We start from the raw sequence: 18,348 nt of genomic DNA, 5'->3' as shown, positions 1-18,348 counted from the left end.
TATACACATGCTTAGTCCTGAAGCACTAATGGCACAGTCACAATGTTGAATATACACATGCTTAGTCCTGAAGCACTAATGGCACAGTCACAAGGTTGAATATACACATGCTTAGTCCTGAAGCACTAATGGCACAGTCACAAGGTTGAATATACACATGCTTAGTCCTGAAGCACTAATGGCACAGTCACAATGCTGAATATACAAATGCTTAGTCCTGAAAAACTAATGGCACAGTTACAATGCTGAATATACAAATGCTTAGTCCTGAAAAACTAATGGCACAGTCACAATGCTGAATATACAAATGCTTAGTCCTGAAAAACTAATGGCACAGTTACAATGCTGAATATAAAAATGCTTAGTCCTGAAGCACTAATGGCACAGTTACAATGCTGAATATACAAATGCTTAGTCCTGAAGCACTAATGGCACAGTCACAATGCTGAATATAGACATGCTTAGTCCTAAAGCACTAATGGCTCAGTGACAAGGCTGAATGTACACATGCTTAGTCCTGAAGCACTTAGAAAAAGAAAAAATTGTTTATTATCTTAGAAAAAAATAGTTAATCTTATGGAATTAAGGTGTTAATAATCTAATCATAATATTGATAAACTTCTTGTAATTATTTTGATGCAGTTATTAAAGTATGCAGTTTACTGTTTATAACTTTTGGTGTGTTTGGTTATTAAAACAAAAAATGTAAACAAATTTTGTTGAATAGTGTTTGGCCATGTGGCTGAATGGATAAAGTGTGTGAGACACACACACACACACACACACACACATGCATATTTGACTTTGGAGCACAATGTCTTGAGTTCACACCCACTGTCAGGAAAATTTCTTTCTTTGATTTTCTTCCATGATGATTTATTAATTTTCTTATCACTTTTAAACTTTTCCACATTTCAGTTTCTGAATGTTTAGATTCAAAATCTGTTGATTTTAATTCTAAAGATTGCCTAAAAATGTCAACATGTCAGGCATTGAAGAAGTGAAATTTGGTTAATGTTAATAAGCATTTTTATATTATTTTTAACTCACAAAGATTCAAAACATAAACAGAATAATGAAACTCTTTCATGGTAGGAATATCTTTTCACCTTGGTATGAACAATGAGACCACATTCACTCGACTCTGATCATCAGATGCAACTCTACAAGAAAGTGTGGTGTGCAGAGCTTTTCTCTGGAAGCACCGTTGGAACTCTGTTAGGACATGTGGAGAAATGAAGGAGGGTTTTTCGTAATCTCTCGACTTTTCTCCACTTACACTGCAAAAATGATGGGTTTAAAAAATTCATGTCAGCTGAACCGTAGCTGCGTTGCATGTTTATAAGAGAATATTCCATCATGATTAATGTGAACAAAAAAGGGAAGACCCAGTCAGTTGACACAAGTGATTGGATCTTCTGTATTTTGCTAACACTGATCATGATTATGACATGTTCACTCATACACGTCAGTGAGTGATCATGTCATAATCATGAAACCAATAATTATAGCCAGCTGCCAAGAGAATGTTCACACTTGCCGCTCGATAACCTTGTGATGTTTCAAATAATAAGTGCATGTGACTCAGAGTTTTACTTAGATCTGTGGACTTATTCCCTAGAGATCAATTCAAGTCAGGAATAGGATCCCAAAACTTGATATTTCTGGAACCATGTTCTTTCTGCTTTGAAATATAATTCAAATATCTGTACCATTTCACTTAATAGTTTAGATTCATGTCATCAATGTCATTTGTAGACTTTATATAATAAGTTCCTTTTTTAAATAGATGTAATATATTACATGTTGTTATTATTGCATTACCTTTAATGCCACTAGTCCTCAGTCAAAGGACATTTATTCCCTCTGCCAGTTTGCAGTTGAAGGTCTAAAATATAGAACAATATGATACCAGTCTAATATCTTAGTCCACTTCTGATAAATTAATTGATTATCTTCATTCTCTTCTATGGTCTGCATACATGTCGTTTGGGCTTGCAATACTTTAGCAGTTTAGTCATCTTTTGATTTGTATGTGGTCAGTCATATATTTTTTGTGTTGTATTTATTTCTCATCAGTTCTTGCGTTATTTTCATGTATTTTGCAATCATTTTCATTGATTTTGAGGTATTAGGGTTTATCACTAGCAATGTGGTGCTTTTTTTGTTTCATCTCTGTAATAGTAACTGTTGTCAGAGTAAGTATTTGCTACCTTTTTATTGCTTCATTTCATTGTTGGCACTTCCCAGTTGGTGTAAGGAAGATGCCTGCTTTATGAGAGAGGTGTCTGGAGTTGAGAAGTCACCCACTTACACTGAAAAGGTGTATGAGGGTGTTGGGTAGAGATAGTACATATTGCTTTCTTGCAGCTGTAACACTGTGTAAAAGGAAGCACTGTTTGTCAAACCACCACTCAACTCTCAAGTACTGCTGGCTCCAAGAAGCTGCTTGTCACACCCTGGCAAACCATGTCAGCTGGCATGCTAAATGTAGATGGGCAGTAATTCTATTCTCACACTGACCTGAGGAACATAAAAAGTACAGTCTCAATGGCAAAATAGGTGGAAGAGGAAGATACCCACTCAGCAACTATGAAGACAGAAGAAGACAGCTTGGGCTTTCCAAACCCAGATATTTGCCAACAGCCCCACTGTCTTGTGGGTTAGCTATAGAAAGAGGAAGGCTAAAGGAGTAAATCCAGACAAGATAAGCCAGAGTTGAGCTTCTTCGGTGGTGTGATGTCTTATATAGACATCTCACTGGCAACTCCTGCAGCTGACCTGGTTCCAAACTGTATTGGTGACCCCATCTGTCAAACTATATCACTGATGCTGAGAGCGGGGCCCTGATGCTTAGACAACTCAGGGTCTCTATATTGACGTGCCCAGGTGTGCACCCTGGAGAGCAGAAAGGTCCACCATTGACATGATTTTCTCAGAAAACTGCATGAGTAGTTCAGAGAACAGAGAAGGTCACTCTACATGGCCTTCCTTAATCTTACAAAGACCTTCTACCATTTTCGTTCATGTTGCTAGAAAACACTAGATGTCCCACACCCCCAAAAGCTCTGCAGCATGATCTGGTCATTTCATGAAAACTTGCATGACACACTTTTTATGATGGCTCAACTAAAGAGGTTTTTAAGATACGTAGTGGAGTCAAGCAGGAATGTGTTCTTGCCCCTACCCTATTCGGGATATTCTTCTCACTGCTGCTAAAACACTTTGTCTCATCAACTGAGGGATTCTACCTTTGCACAAGGTCAGATGGAAACTCAACAACCTTACACATCTCAGAGAATCCAAGATCCACAAAATTCTTATCTGTGACATACTCTTTGCTGACAATGCAGCAGTGTCAAGTCACACAGCAGCTTATCTCCAAAACATCACTGACTGATTTCACAAGCATTCCAGGAATTTGGGCCTGCCATTAACCTAAAAAAATCAATAGTGTTGGCTCAAGCCATTAAAGAACCACCCTCCATCAAGATCAACAACTATGATTGTCTGCAAGTTCACATACCTTGGCTCTAACAACACTGACAGCCTCTTTCTTGATTCAGAGCTCAACTCCCCCACTGAAAAAGCTGCTCTAGTCTTTTCTGAGCAAGAAGGTTTGGACCAACAGCAAGCTGACTGACTGAACACACCAAAATACATGTATACCAAGCCTGCATTATCATCACACTCTTCTGTGGCAGTGAGTGATGGCCACTATACTCATACCAAGAAATGAGGCTAAATAACTTGCACTTATGCATCATTGGCATCTCCAAGAGGGATATAGTTTCCAACACATTCTGGAATGTTCACACATCCCCAGCATGGTTACACTGATAATATAGCATCACCTATGATGGCATGAACATGAATTATGGTTACATACCTAAGGATATCCTCTGTGGTAAGGTGGTCTCTGGCAAAAGGCTGTCAGATCAACTATATCTGCACACATGTGTGTAAGAGAGACCTGAAGGCCTTGGACATCAATGTGGACACAGGTCCAAAGTAGCTGATGGCATGAGGTCAACCAAAGAGAAGCTAGAGACAACAATTGCAATTGGCAGAGCAGAAAATAGTTCACAGAAAGAACAAGATGAAACAACATGTGGATAACCAAGACACCAGCTTCAAGTGTGACAGATATGACAGAAATTCTAACTCTTGAGTGGGTCTCTTCAGCCATTACAGGCATTGCATGTCAACTGTCTAACTGCTTCATAGTGAAACTCTTTAGTCTTCCAAGACTGAAGGGTGCCAATATACTGAAGTGAGATCTCTGATGGAAGGATCCCTAGTGCTTCATACCTTGAATTATAGCAAGACAGTCAATGAAGATCATTCACAGGGCATCAGGATAATGGCTGCCAGGCACTGGGCATTGGTTACTCAGTAATGCATCTAGTGGCAGTCATAGAAGGTTCTCTTACAATTTACTGGGTACTGAGCACTGAGTCATTGGGTAATGGGTATGATGATAAGGGTCTAATGCTAGTGACAGTCATATATAGTCTGTTACTGGCAACTGGATACTGGGCATTAGTTCATCAGGTACTAGACTCCAGGTTTTGACACCTGACACTGTTCAGGAGACACTGTCCCTGATGACAGTCATGGAGATTCTTCACCAGGCATGAGGCAGCAACAATAGTGCACCAGGCACTGAGGGCATGGTGTATGGTGCTGAATTTATGATGTTGGTGTGATGTAACTGTTCACAGATCATTGGGTACCTGGCCATATATTTGTCCATAGCCTTCAAGACCTTTTGTTTTGGCTAGGATCCTTTCCATTATGGAGAGGCTCTCCAGGGCACAGCCCATATCAGACCAACTGCTGCATGTTCACTCACTGATGGCAAAGAGCTTACTTAGCTGACTCTAAAGGACAATAAGGAGCCACACAGCTGAAGAGTGTGGTATGTACCCTCTTATATGCTTTGGCCTCTAACCTGAGCCAATAGCTACAAGGTTCATTTGCCTGCTTGGCCCCTTATCCCCATCCCCCAACTTTATATTCAGATACCTTCCAGATGGGGATTTAGGCATGAACCTGGACACCTTTTCCTGTATCAAGGCTGACAAAATGTTGGAACTGAAATTGCAGACACTAGTTACCTTTACCTCACATGCTGACATTTTTTGACTGCTGTATTCAGTCTGTTGAAGGAGGAATCTTCATCTCCAGCGACCTTGCAGAAATTGTTCAAAGCAATTGCCAAGACATTGAGACATGCACTTTTGATATCTGTGGCACTCTATGTTGTGTTTCTTGGGGACATTCAAGGTTTTACTATATCACAGCAAATGCCTTTTATGGGCCACATCTCTGGATGTAGAGATGCTTTTCTGAGGGTAATGCCTAGCGACCTCTTCGGATTTAAGAGATCAGTAATACTGATCCCTGACCACAATACTTTGCCCATATAAACCAATGAAGAAAGACCCTCATTTTGCAATCACTATGGTTCCCCCTTCAAGGTGGTTTAAACAGGGAAACAATCAAACTCAGAATCAGTTCCAGGTTTAGACCCCTTTCTGCCATTGATTCTCATGTCATTTTCACAATGAGGTGGCAGAGGAGGTCAAGGGGGAAGTTGACAGACCTTGCCTCCTCCCTTAATGAGGGAGGGAATCACACCCACTTCTGCATTGTGCCCCTGATCTCCATATCCTAGTAAGTACTGGGTTAAATTGTTTCTTAGAGGTTTGGTTGGACCTCCCAGATCTTTGTCCATTACATAATAAAGGAAGATTAATGGCTTGATTATGGGACCCTCCATCTCTTTCTAGTACCTACATTCTGTTTAACCAGTGTTGTTTTGTATGTCTGCAGGAAGAGGTGTAGTTTTCCTAAGAGAGGGTGCCATATAGAGGGTGAAGAACATTAAATCACATGTTTATTCTAGGATTTTCCTAGTTTTAAAGAGAGTGTTAAATTTTTGACTCACCATGGATCTTTAAACTTTGAACAGATTAATTTTGGAAGAGCAATTCATGATGGAGGCAGTTGCTGTTAGTCAAAAATTGACATCAGGCTGAACAACTTGGTTGTGTCCTTAAATATCCTAGATGCTATCTTTACAAACCCATATTCTTAGCCGATAGGAATTTTCTGCAGTTTTATTTGGGACTGGAGAACTTTCAATTTCTGGCACTTCCTAGCTTCAACTGCCAGTGCCTTCAGTTAGGGTGATGGGTGAAATAACAGCTCATTTAAGGTCCTTCAGGGTGCCTATCGTCCAGTACTTAAATGACTTATTGATGCACAACATCTCAGTTGGACCTTTCTCATGGATCTGTCTTGCTAAACTTTTTATGATAATTACTTGATAGGCCTAATTCCCAATCAGGTAAAATTGGGTCTTATCCCCTTCTTAGAATTATGTTATGTGGGGATGAATTTTCTTACCTGTCAAGGAACTGGCTGCATTTTTCCAAACACAGTCTCACAAATACTTGCTCTTCTGGCAAGACTGGACATAAAGAGATTGTTGTCTGTTCAGATATACCTCTCTCTCTCGCATATGGAATCTGAATGCAATAACAGACTTAGAACCCCTAAGCTTAATATGTTGCCCTCTCCAGTTCTTGCTTCTTGCAAACTGGAGACTTCACAAGGACCACTTATCTGCTCAGATCACCTTCAGATCCAAGTTTCATCACCATCTGAATTGGTTGGAAAATCAGGACTGATTCCTGACCAGTTTTGCTTCATGCTCACAAATCACACTCCTCCTCTACTGCAGATTCAGGCTGTGTGTGATGCGAGGGATTGACCTAGAACCAGAGGCAGTAGTTCCACATGGTCATTGATCTCAGAAATAAGCTTTCCTCCACACAAACAATCATGAAATGTGTGCTTTTTGTAACTTTTCCATTGTGCATTAACTGATTCAGCCCCGATCCCATCTGTAGGCGTGATGAGGCTGTACCCTACTTCAAAGCCCTGCAGCATCAAGGCCATTTAAGATAGACCAACGTGGGTGGTATTAAAAAAAAAGCAGACAGATATAGCTCTAAAATGATATCAAATAATCTGGAAGTTCTAGTTGCACTACAAAATACGGAGAGAAAAGGCTCATTTTTTCGACCCGTTTTTTTTTTCCACCCAAAATTCGCTCAAGATCGGAATGCAATTTTGTGTCCGGATTTTTAGACCTTTTGGCCTCAGATCTAAGGCATACCAGTCTTAACTGAACACAGACAGTGAATGGAGTCTCCATACCAAAATGATGGGTCTATTAAGCAAAAAAAAAAAAAAAAGAACTCCAACTTTTACCCTTCTCCTCATGCGCAAGCAAAATAACCAATGGAAAGTGATGTTTCTAATACAACTAGGCATTATTCTCATGGATAATCTGTTGAAAACCGCTGTATTACGATGTATTCAGAAATAGCACCCCAAATCTTGTTCCTACACACATTTCAGGCAAAAACGACAAAAACCTCTGGGGCCGAATGAGTTAATGGGTGAATTGTCGTGACATCACTAAATCGGAATGTTATTTATTTCATCATTTGTGAATCAGTATTGCACATAAGTTACAAAAAGAGCCATTCTTTGACAATTTCTAAGAAATTTCCATAAACTTGATTAATGGGTGAATTTTCATGGCATCACCAAATCGGAATATTACTTATTTATTTCATCATTTGTGAATCAGTATTGCACATAAGTTACAAAAAGAGCCATTCTTTGACAATTTCTAAGAAATTTCCATAAACTTGATTAACCGATTCGGCCCCGATCCTGTCTGTAGGCATGATGAGGCTGTACCCTACTTCAAAGCCCTGCAGCATCAAGGCCATTTAAGATAGACTGACGTGGGTGGTATTAAAAAAAAGCAGACGGATATAGCTCTAAAATGATATCAGTTAATCTGGAAGTTCTAGTTGCACAACAAAATACAGAGAAAAAGCTCATTTTTTGGACCCATTTTTTTTCACCCAAAATTCGCTCGAGATCGGAATGCAAATTTGTGTCCGGATTTTAGACCTTTTGGCCTCAGATCTAAGGCATACCGGTCTTAACTGAACACAGACAGGTGAACCTTTGCAAAAACTAGGATAAGGTGAGCATTTGGAATAAATTGCAGTCTCCATACAAAAATGATGGGTCTATTAAGCAAAAAAAACAAAACAAAAGAACTCCAACTTTTACCCTTCTCCTCATGCACAAGCAAAATAACCAATGGAAAGTGAAGGTTCTAATACAACTAGGCATTATTCTCATGGATAATCTGTTGAAAACTGCTGTATTATGATGTATTCAGAAATAGCACCCCAAATCTCGTTCCTACGCACATTTCAGGCAAAAATGACAAAAACCTCTGGGGCCGAATGAGTTAACCACAGTAGACATTATTGCATCATTGTTGCTACAGACACATCAGCCATAGTATACCTCAGTCAATCATGCACTTTCTCTTTGCTTGAGAACTTGGAATATCCTCTTTTGGACAATTTCAAGTAGATTAATCTCACAGTCTGCCACATTCATTTCAGAAGGAATGTTGTGGTGGATAATTTGTCCAGACAGGATCATCACACCAGTCAGTATCAAATGTGTATTTCATTGGGGGGGCCAATGATAGACTTCTTTGCAAGACAACTGAACAACAAGCTCCCTTTCTGTATAAATGTTTGTTGCTTCACTGCCATTTCAGAATTCATGTGTGATGGATTCCTTCATTTTGAAGTGAGATTGACTGTATGCTTATCCATTCCTACCTTTCAGAATAATCCCCCAGGTTCTTCTTAGAGTTTAGACTCATGACTCATACTGATAACTCCTGTTACATATATTTGATTTAATTTATGTTTGATTTTAGTTGTATGTGATTTGATTTGATTGTTTGTAGGTTTTGGAATCTTTTTATTTTCTTTATATGTCAGTATAATGAAATTTTGTTTACTAGGAATTTGACCTGAGTTTTAACTTAGATACCTAATAATAGAAATACTTGTTTCTATTTTTGGCTTAGTTCCTGGACTTGATTGAGGGTCAAGTAAACAACATTTTTCTTGGAGTAAAATGATTGGTTCTTATCAAGGACATACAGGAGCTATGTGACTTTTACATGTAAACATGATCACTTCATCCTCTAGTTTGCAATATATTTCGCAATTAGGCTATCTGAAATTGCAAAATACTTAGTTATAATAGTGATGTTTAGAGAGACATCTCCAGAGTCCAGGGCTTTTAAACACTTGATGTCAAGTTGTTTTCTTCTGTTGTGACCAGAAATGAACTTTTGAGTTTTTGAGTTATTAGTTAATTTTTCTCCAAATTATTTGGACTCTAAAAAATTAATTAGTTTCACTGGAAATATTACTGTATTCATACAGAATTCTTGAACAATGACATTTATTGAAAAATTCTGTTTGGATTTCCAAGACCGGAGGATAAATTATTGTGTTTGTACAAGGAACTGTGGACGTCAACACAGTATACAGCATACATCATTGCCTTCCATCTTGGATTCTTCGTCGGGACTCAAACTTGAAATCATTAGAACATTTCAATATTAGGACTGCAAAACCTTTATTTGTGGATTATTCTTGTATTAATTTTGGATTTGATTCTGGAAACCATAAATTCTCATATTTTTTGTATTTTTACAGTATTTTTCCGGGGAAATAAATTATTTGTTATAATTTTCAAGCTTGCTGTTTTCTCTCTTTCTTGTGTTACTGTTTATTCGAGCCTAAACACGTAGCATAAGACTAACCTGTGGCCCCATAGATTGTGGTTTAACATTCCAAGGAATTACCACTGAAGAGGGCTCTACTGTCACAGCACATAATGCATAATGCATATCACCTCTCAAATTATCAATCTTCATGACTGGCTCATATCAAACAGGTAAGACCAGTTTTTGAACAAGGTTGATGGATGCATTAGTAAGGCTAAAATACAATTGACCTTAAAGGTTTGCGATGCCAAGTGGAGAATTTGTTATTGGTACAATAGAAAATGTATTGATCTGATTTGCTCTGTTTAACTGCAGAAAGAGCTTGCTCAGTAACCCGTATTAAGAGCTCTGGAGCAGTCCTCTCTAACAATCTTAAATTCTTTATTTGCTCCACTCTGTAAATGGACCCACATCTTTCAGAACTGATCAGATACTTTGAGTTCCAGAGACCTGTCTCTAGCTTGTTAATGCCAGTGTGGAACTTCTGTGTTCTTTGATCGAAACCTCCTTTGATTGAAGTTTCCCTTGAGAAGCTTACCCTTAAGGAATCTTCCTCCTCTCCCAATAATCAGCAAGCAGAAGTGAAATTCATTTGTTCTCAGTGGGAAAAGATTGTGTACATTTCAATGGTAACTATGATTCAGTCTCTCTTCTTTGCCAACCAGGTTTTTACCTAAGACTCAGCGACCTTTGGAAGTTCCTTTTCCTATTAAAATTCTTAGTTACAGTTGAATTTGTGCTGAGGGCGATCAAGACGGACTGTTTTTTCCAGTTAGAACTTTAAAATTCTATCAATTTAAATCAAGAAGAAAATGAAAGGGTCATAACCATCTTTTTTTCCCATTAAAAGATACTTTTTCATCCACCATGGATTGTTCAGACTATTTACAGAGCTATTCAATCTCACATTGTCAGATCTCACTTTTATGAAATCAATTCTTGTCTGGTGTTCTCACTCCAGTTTCTCATCCTCTTATCAGTTTACCATACATAGGCCACAGTGGCTAAGAATCTTGTTACTGTTACTCCACCTGAAAAGGTAGTGACATCAACATGGGGTTATCACTTCATATAATTTGGTCCTAAGTGAAAATGGTGCTGATCTGATATTCAGTATGGCATCTTACTGCTACACTTTCAGAATGGAAAGCCATTTGGAAAAATTAAGACAATAAATACAGGTATGTTTAATTGAAATTAGTTTCCCCACCCTACCCCACCCCCACCAAATCCGAAAGCATCTTTGCTTAATTGAAGTGTGTCTTTGTATTTTCCACCATTTTATCACATCACCAGTTACACACAGACTTGTTTTGGACCTGGTTTACAATTACTCTGACCATTATATTTCAAAGTTTCAATCAAATACACCTAATAACTGAGCTTTGTGACTATGCAGATTCATCATTATGTGGTCAAGTTAATTAATTGCAATTTTTTAACTATTAACATTAAAATTCATAGGTGGTGATTTCTGTTTTTTTAACTAAAATGTGTGGGAGAATGTTTTAAGAGATATTAAGATTGGAGCTGCTTGCATATAGGAGTAGTGACAGCAGAATGCACAAAAGAAATTAAGTGTATTATAGAAGTTTAACTGCAGTGAAGCTCTTGCAACTAAAACACATTTATTTAGAGCTGCCATTGATGGAGAAGTAAAGGTTCATCAGTTAGAATGTATAGCAGTATCTAACTCCTTCTCATGAGGTCCCTCACAAGAGAAGCCATGTCCTGAATAGAAATTGCTTTGTCCCACATCAGAGTGGCTTACTTGTTATTGAAGAAGGGATCATCTTGTATTAGAAAGACCATTGGATATCAATAAATTTATTTATCACAAAGGAGCTATTTGCATCTTGGAGACTGATGCACTAATATCACACTCATTTAAGAGAAAGACTTGAGTTGGTGGAGGAAAACTTATTTTTCTTTTTAGAATCGTGTATGTTAGGCAAATATACAAGTATTTGAACTGGTTAATCATATTATCAATGTATTGATTAAGGACGACATCCTTATGTTCGTTTCTTTTACAGTGGGATTTACTGGTGGGCAAGTGGCAGAGACTGGAGAAGTCTGGAATCCTGGAAGAGGTGTTACTGGACTCTTTATGGCAAGATGCCCAGGATCAGAAACTGTTACTTCTTGGCCTCATGGAGAAGTTAGATATCATTGGCCATTGTCTTCCAACCATCTCTGAGGTTTGTCTGTCTGTGTTTTTTAATATAATTCCAATACTATGAAACTTGTCTCAGAGGACATATCTGTACAAGGACAACTACCATTAAACTATATTTTTAGAACTCACTAGTGCAAATCAGCAAGCTGGTGCCCTTTGCCTAAAGGGCAACTGTCTAGTGAGGAAAGAAGACACATACCAGAAACAGATACTTTGATGCCCAATATAACATTGGTAGTGGTATAGTTTTCGCTTCGTTTGTCTGTCCATCACATTTTTTAAAATTTTTCATGTTTTGGTCATTTCATGCAGTGTAAAAATCTGTTTCATAACACATTTATAATTGAGTAGAAAAGAAATTTATGAGATTTAGCAGTCTTAGAAAGAAACAACAGAAACTGATTCCAATCAAAACTTATCTTCTGCTGAATATACTCAACAGTGGGAAGGAGGCAAGTCCGACAAAGGTACAAAGCATCCATTTTACAAACTAACGCTTCCATCATTTTCTTGATAAAAGCATCCATGAAAAAATTAACACTTTTATCAAGGAAGAGCAATCCAACAATCAGTGCATAGTTGCAAGGATTACTCTCTTGCTGCAAGTATAATATTCCATTATTTTCCACGCTGAAGTACAAAAAAATGGCTGCGGTAAGCAAGGTCTGTAATTAAATCGTTGTTATATCAGTAATAATGACCAATTCTGCACTAACCATGGAATCTTTTACAGCTAAACTAGCTCAACAGTGACTAGAGGCAATTAAGAAATATCTCCCTATCCATGATCATGTCAAGCAACAACTACAGCAACATCAGGAATCTTGAGTGGAATTTGCAGATGTGACAGAATTATTTAAACCAATTACAGAGACTACTAAATGTCTTCTTTCACCACTGGAACAAACCGCTAAAGCAACTGGTAAAATCACAGAGCAAACTAAAAAAAACAAAAAAAGATTCTTCAAGAGATAGCTGTTACTCAGCCACAATTATTAGAGGGTATTGACCAAGCTCATGTTGAAATCGACAAAATGAAGGATCATATACCAGAACCAGAAACAGAAAATGAACCACCAAATGTCAAAGTTAGTTGATATGATAGATAAATTTACCAAGGAATCAGACCAACTAATTCATATTGCTGCATTTCAGTTTGATTAAAAAAAGACAGATATATAAAACCTGAATATGTTGAAAGCATAAAAAGTTGTGCTAATTGGCATAAATATGTAAATCGCATTGCCACCAATGCTTCAGAAATCAGAGATGATGATGACAATTAAAAGTTTTTAATCAGACAGTAGATGAATATACTGAACAGGTAATACAAACAGATGAACAAAAACAAAAAGTAATGAAACCGCAACTTGAAAAAACAAGAGCAGAAAGGATATCAACTTTAAGAGATAGATCCAGATCTGAAACAAGAGAGAAAAAATATGGGAATGGCCTTGCCACCCAAGGAAGTGGTTTTAACACCCCATGTCCCAGCAACGTCCTTGCTTATGTTGATGAGCTAAAAATTCTAATTGTTGGAAGATGAGCCAGCAATTATTACCCAGAAATCATCAGTGAGGCAGCTGCTGTTTGTCGACAATTATTTATAGGTGGTATCATGAATGCTAATATTTATCAGGCGCTTGTCAATGAAATTACCGACAATTACTACAGCGATAAGTATGCATTTAGATCGGTGACAAGAAAATAACATTATTATACACAATGCTCAACATGGATCTGTCAAAATCAGGGTGATAAATTTACGGTTGCCAACATCTAAAGTTATCTTCAGAGATGGACTCGGCAAAGCAACTAGGAATGAAAGCCATTGACATTGCTTATGACAAAGCTATTGGCACCATTGGTGAAACTACTGGTAAAGCATTCTCAGTGATCAAACAGAGACTAGCACAATTAATACACAGACCTTTGGCTGTCCGACCACAGCCAGTAAAATTACCTAGCACTGAGGTGAACCCAGCAAATGTCAGTAAAATAATAAATATAGCTGCAAATGAACAACTGGCTGAGTTAGCTGGTGTGCCACTTAAAAAACAACAAGCTGCAGAGAGAGAGAAAAATATATAACTGCAAGTCTAATAGCAGGAAGTGGTCTGACCCATCATCATTGTGTTAGATGATAATAAATATAATAAAATGTTCAAGGATATATCTGATCCTGGATTTGACATGGATGCACCAGTCCTCAAGATGAATTAGTGTGTGATTACAGTACCATTCTTACGATGTATGTGTACCTGATGCACATGGGCAAATCAAACCACAAGTTATATTTCTTACCCGCTGAAGCATTCACTGAGATCGAAGGAAAACTTCTAAAAGCAGATGATACAGCATATGGATTCGCAGAACGAGTTGGTTTTGTTAATAACAGTGTTGTGGCATTGTTCATCAGTGCCACATACAATGTTGATGGAAAGAAAATTGAATAATGTCTGGAAAATGTTGATGTTGCCATGACAATGCTGGGTCTGGCAAGATATTCCAATGATTATTCAAGGTCTGCAGGTCCGTCAATGATGTTCGCCAAAGATACCATTGTTCAGCCTGATAAGAGAAACATAATGAATGCCGCTGGAACCGAAGTCACATCAGTGAATGAAAATTCCACTATCACACATGTTTGGATTTTGTAGAAATGTTAGAAAAATTATTTTTGGTGCTAAACACAGTTGTACTTGTAAGAAAATCCACAGACAGTGATGCAATATGGAGAGATAACACAGTGGATGCTGGTAAAGTGAAGTTGACAAAACTTTCCTTCTTGGATGTCAACAATGACACCATCACTCGCTGAAGAACAACGGTTGCTTTCTTTCATGGACATGGGTGGTAAGTCAATGCTGTCATGGTTGACGATGACCATGGACAGCATTCAAGGTAACATTTATGTTTATTCACATGGCAAATAGCATCACAACCGGGAGTTTCAGTGCCACGTCATATATTCATGGCATTTCAGGATAACACCAGAGTAGATTCACAAACACGAACCCCAATGGTGTTTGACAAGCTCGAAATAATTTCACTGAGAATAAATGTACATCAAGAACCAGCTGAGAAAGTGTTATTGAATTTTGAAAATAATCAAGTTGCACATATGTATCATTGCTTAATGACATTCATGGGGCATGATCAATTTGTTGATTATGGTCTGCAGATATCTCAGTGGGATTTTACAATGCTGTATCCAATCTATTCTCACTGGAACACTTGGATTTGTTTAGACAATGTGGCATTGATATACATTTTCAAACCCATGTAGCACTACCAGCTGTTATCCCAAATTACAGAGCAATCACTGTTATATTGTCATTGATACACCAGTGGAAAATATATAACTAGATTCACTAGCGAATCCATTACAAAGTAATTCAACAAAGCAATTGGATCATTCATAATGTTGTACAAATGTCATATCATCATATCAGTGTTACTCTGATGCTTGGTCAGATTGCAAAGTTACAATCGACATTGAAAAAGAATTCTGGAACAACAATATTGCTGAAATCATCGGTGTTGCAAGGCCCAAATAAATTATCACTGACAGAATGTCATCTCAAACACTTCAATGATGCCAAATGATCAAAAACCGACGTGCGACTTGATCTTTCTATGGCTGCTGTTAAAGATTTCGTAAAAACAGTTGGTATATTTACACTTCTTGCAGTTATAGCAGAGTTGATTGCCACTGCAGCTCTAGCTGTTGCAAAGGCAGCCACACATGGCGCTGTTGGAAATGCTTCTGGGATGGCATTAAAGAAAGTGACAGAACATGGTCTGACCTCAAAAAAGAGCAAGCAGGGGTGGGGTCTAAGGTTACCAAGGGCTCCAATTTGGTATGGTCGAGCCACAAGCAGCTCAGGTCTGAGATTACCAGGAACATTTTGCTGAGCAAGCTTCCATTGTCCAGTTTTCATTTACTTGATGCTGCTCATCAATTAAACATCAAAAACTTAAGATGAGTTTTGATGCAAGATCAATTACCAAAACAACCAAATATTATTGAAACTGGTATCATTAACTTAGATGTTCATGAACTTCCAGGTACTCACTGGGCTGCATATGCTGTTGATCCATGTGGTGTTTTTTATTTTTATTCATGTGGGTTAGCCCCACCAACAGAAATTTTAGCATGTACTCGTGGATTGCTGCCCTGATATTCGACTCTATCAACACATATGTTAACAAATCTGCTTGTATGTGGTCCTGAAACATTGGTTTTTCTAGATGCTATATCAATGTCATGGGTCCATTGGTCCACCACCACATAAAAAATTGTACACGCATTCGCAAGTGACAGAGTTGCTCGTATATGATACACAAATAAATCCACTTGAACACCCTCATTTAGAGCGTAACACTTCATATAATGGTTGATAATTATGGAAGATCTTCTATACGTAATAAGGCTTAAAAAACCTGACACCAAAGAAGTTGATTTGTCACTGTATGCAACTGAAGATGATCTTGCTGGTCTTATGAACCTTGCTGGGGTTGACCAGGATGAAGTTGTTATTTTTCAGGATCGATATGGCAGGTTAAAGACAAGCAGTATTAAGTGGACTTATATTATCCATAGAGTTATTGGTGCTACAGCAGATAACAATCCAGTATTTACTGATGGCAGGTGAATAAGAGACTCGAGAGTATCAATCACAACTATCAGAAATGAAATTTTAAAATGTGTTGCTAATCGTTTATGATCCACTGGTGATACAATGACTGGTGTCCTCAACATGGATGGTAATTGTATTACTAATCTGAGCGCATTAACGTGACAATGACGCTACAACAAAGAAACATGTGGATGATAAAGATATACCAATTAATGATAAAATATCCACATTACATGCCAAGTATGATGTTCAGTCTTGGTTGACAGTATTGCTAAAGATACAACAGATGAAAAATAATATATTATATGTTAAAATCGATCCTCATATAGACAGATGATTGGCTTCACACAAGTGGAGAAAAGCAGGATTACTGTTTAGTCATAATCGATTTATGCTCATTAAATATAGTCTCCAACTGATGGAAAATTGATGAAAATGTTAATTTTACATGCACAGAGAATTGCACGATGATACCAAAAAATATTTTACTACAATGATACATCATGCTAGGCTAACACTAGTGATTAAGCAATGAAACAGCCTACATTTTTGGGTTGCTAGAGACCTCAGTGAGATCATGAAATATTATTGGCTGATTACATTTCTTCGACAATGCTGATTTGGTTATATCATTTGTGACAAGTTATAATGAATATGGATGAATATTAAATTATTTTCCAGCCTTACTTATTAATGAAAATATTATTTCTTCACCTGTCTGTAGATTTATAGATTTAACTGACCGGGCATTTTTCCTAGGTTAACCAGTATTCCCTTTAATGCAATTTTGACTTGCAGTAAAAACCTGACGATTTATCAGAGAATTATTAATGTTATTTGAATCAGTATGATTGACAACATAACCTATTTTGATCTAAAACATTCATAAATAAATCATCGGGAGAGATAACTTTTTCCCAGCAGTGAACATAAGATAACCAATATTCATAAGAAAACTGACTGGATTTTTTGGTTGACAATTCCTAATCACATCAGCATGATGTGCCTCATAATTCTTAATGATAGGATATGTTCTGAATTTTTGCTCCATTTGTATAGTATATATCATTTGTCTAAATTATAATTTTATATCTCAAAAAAATATGTAAATTGTTTTACTCTGAAAATCTTGCAAGATAGTCTTTAGCATCTTTTATCAGAGATTCATGGGAATCATTTATTATATCATAATACCTGTAGTTTTTACCACCACATGTTACACACAGTTGTGTCATTCCACTGACTCCAAAGATGGTTTTGGTCCTAGGCCATACACTATGTTGATGATGTCCACAGAAATATAATACACAAGCTCAATTACACGTTGTTATTGATCCAATAATGAACCATTTGCAACTATTTTTTGCTCATGAAGTAATTTTATATCAATTAAAGTTGACGTTTAATTAGAAGATATATTTGCCTTAAATATATAATGGAGGAGTTTGAAAGATTATCTGCGATCAAGTCTTCTCAAGGTGGATTTGATCTAGATTGATTAACCTATAAGAAAAAATGGCCCCCCCCCCAATGCTAGTGTTGGTACCGAATTTACAATTATGCAATCATATCCATGAAGCCAAGAAAGAGTTTAGCGATGCTGCAGCAACGCATGTTTGATCAACGTTCAGAATTAGGCAAGACAATATTTCTGGTGCTAGACACCAGATTGATGCATTAATGAACGACCAATGAGCAGTGATGATTATTAATTATCTTGACAATGGTGGATCCACCCAAAGATAAAATGTATCATTGACATCAGTGATACCAGCGCTAACAATGGTGGTGATGACAGCATAATATGGATTATTTGTGATAAATGT

The 18,348-nt window shown here is 37.4% G+C and overlaps 1 protein-coding gene across 3 annotated transcripts in view; it reads left to right on the top strand.

Moving 5' to 3' along the window:
• LOC149806881 (uncharacterized) overlaps positions 1-18,348 on the top strand; it is a 164,042-nt gene that overhangs the window by 76,820 nt on the left and 68,874 nt on the right. For all 3 annotated transcript variants that reach the window (XM_089959097.1, XM_089959101.1, XM_089959088.1), the window contains one exon: positions 11,737-11,901. In XM_089959097.1, coding sequence (XP_089815223.1) covers positions 11,737-11,901 — 165 coding nt within the window. The remainder of the gene's footprint in view (positions 1-11,736; positions 11,902-18,348) is intronic.

The sequence above is a fragment of the Sinohyriopsis cumingii genome, chromosome 1, assembly GCF_028554795.1.
Source record: "Sinohyriopsis cumingii isolate HCF-2022 chromosome 1, ASM2855479v2, whole genome shotgun sequence".
In the NCBI taxonomy this organism is placed as follows: domain Eukaryota; kingdom Metazoa; phylum Mollusca; class Bivalvia; order Unionida; family Unionidae; genus Sinohyriopsis; species Sinohyriopsis cumingii.
Note: the sequence above shows the minus strand (reverse complement) of the source record. Positions and strands in the feature narration are given on the sequence as shown.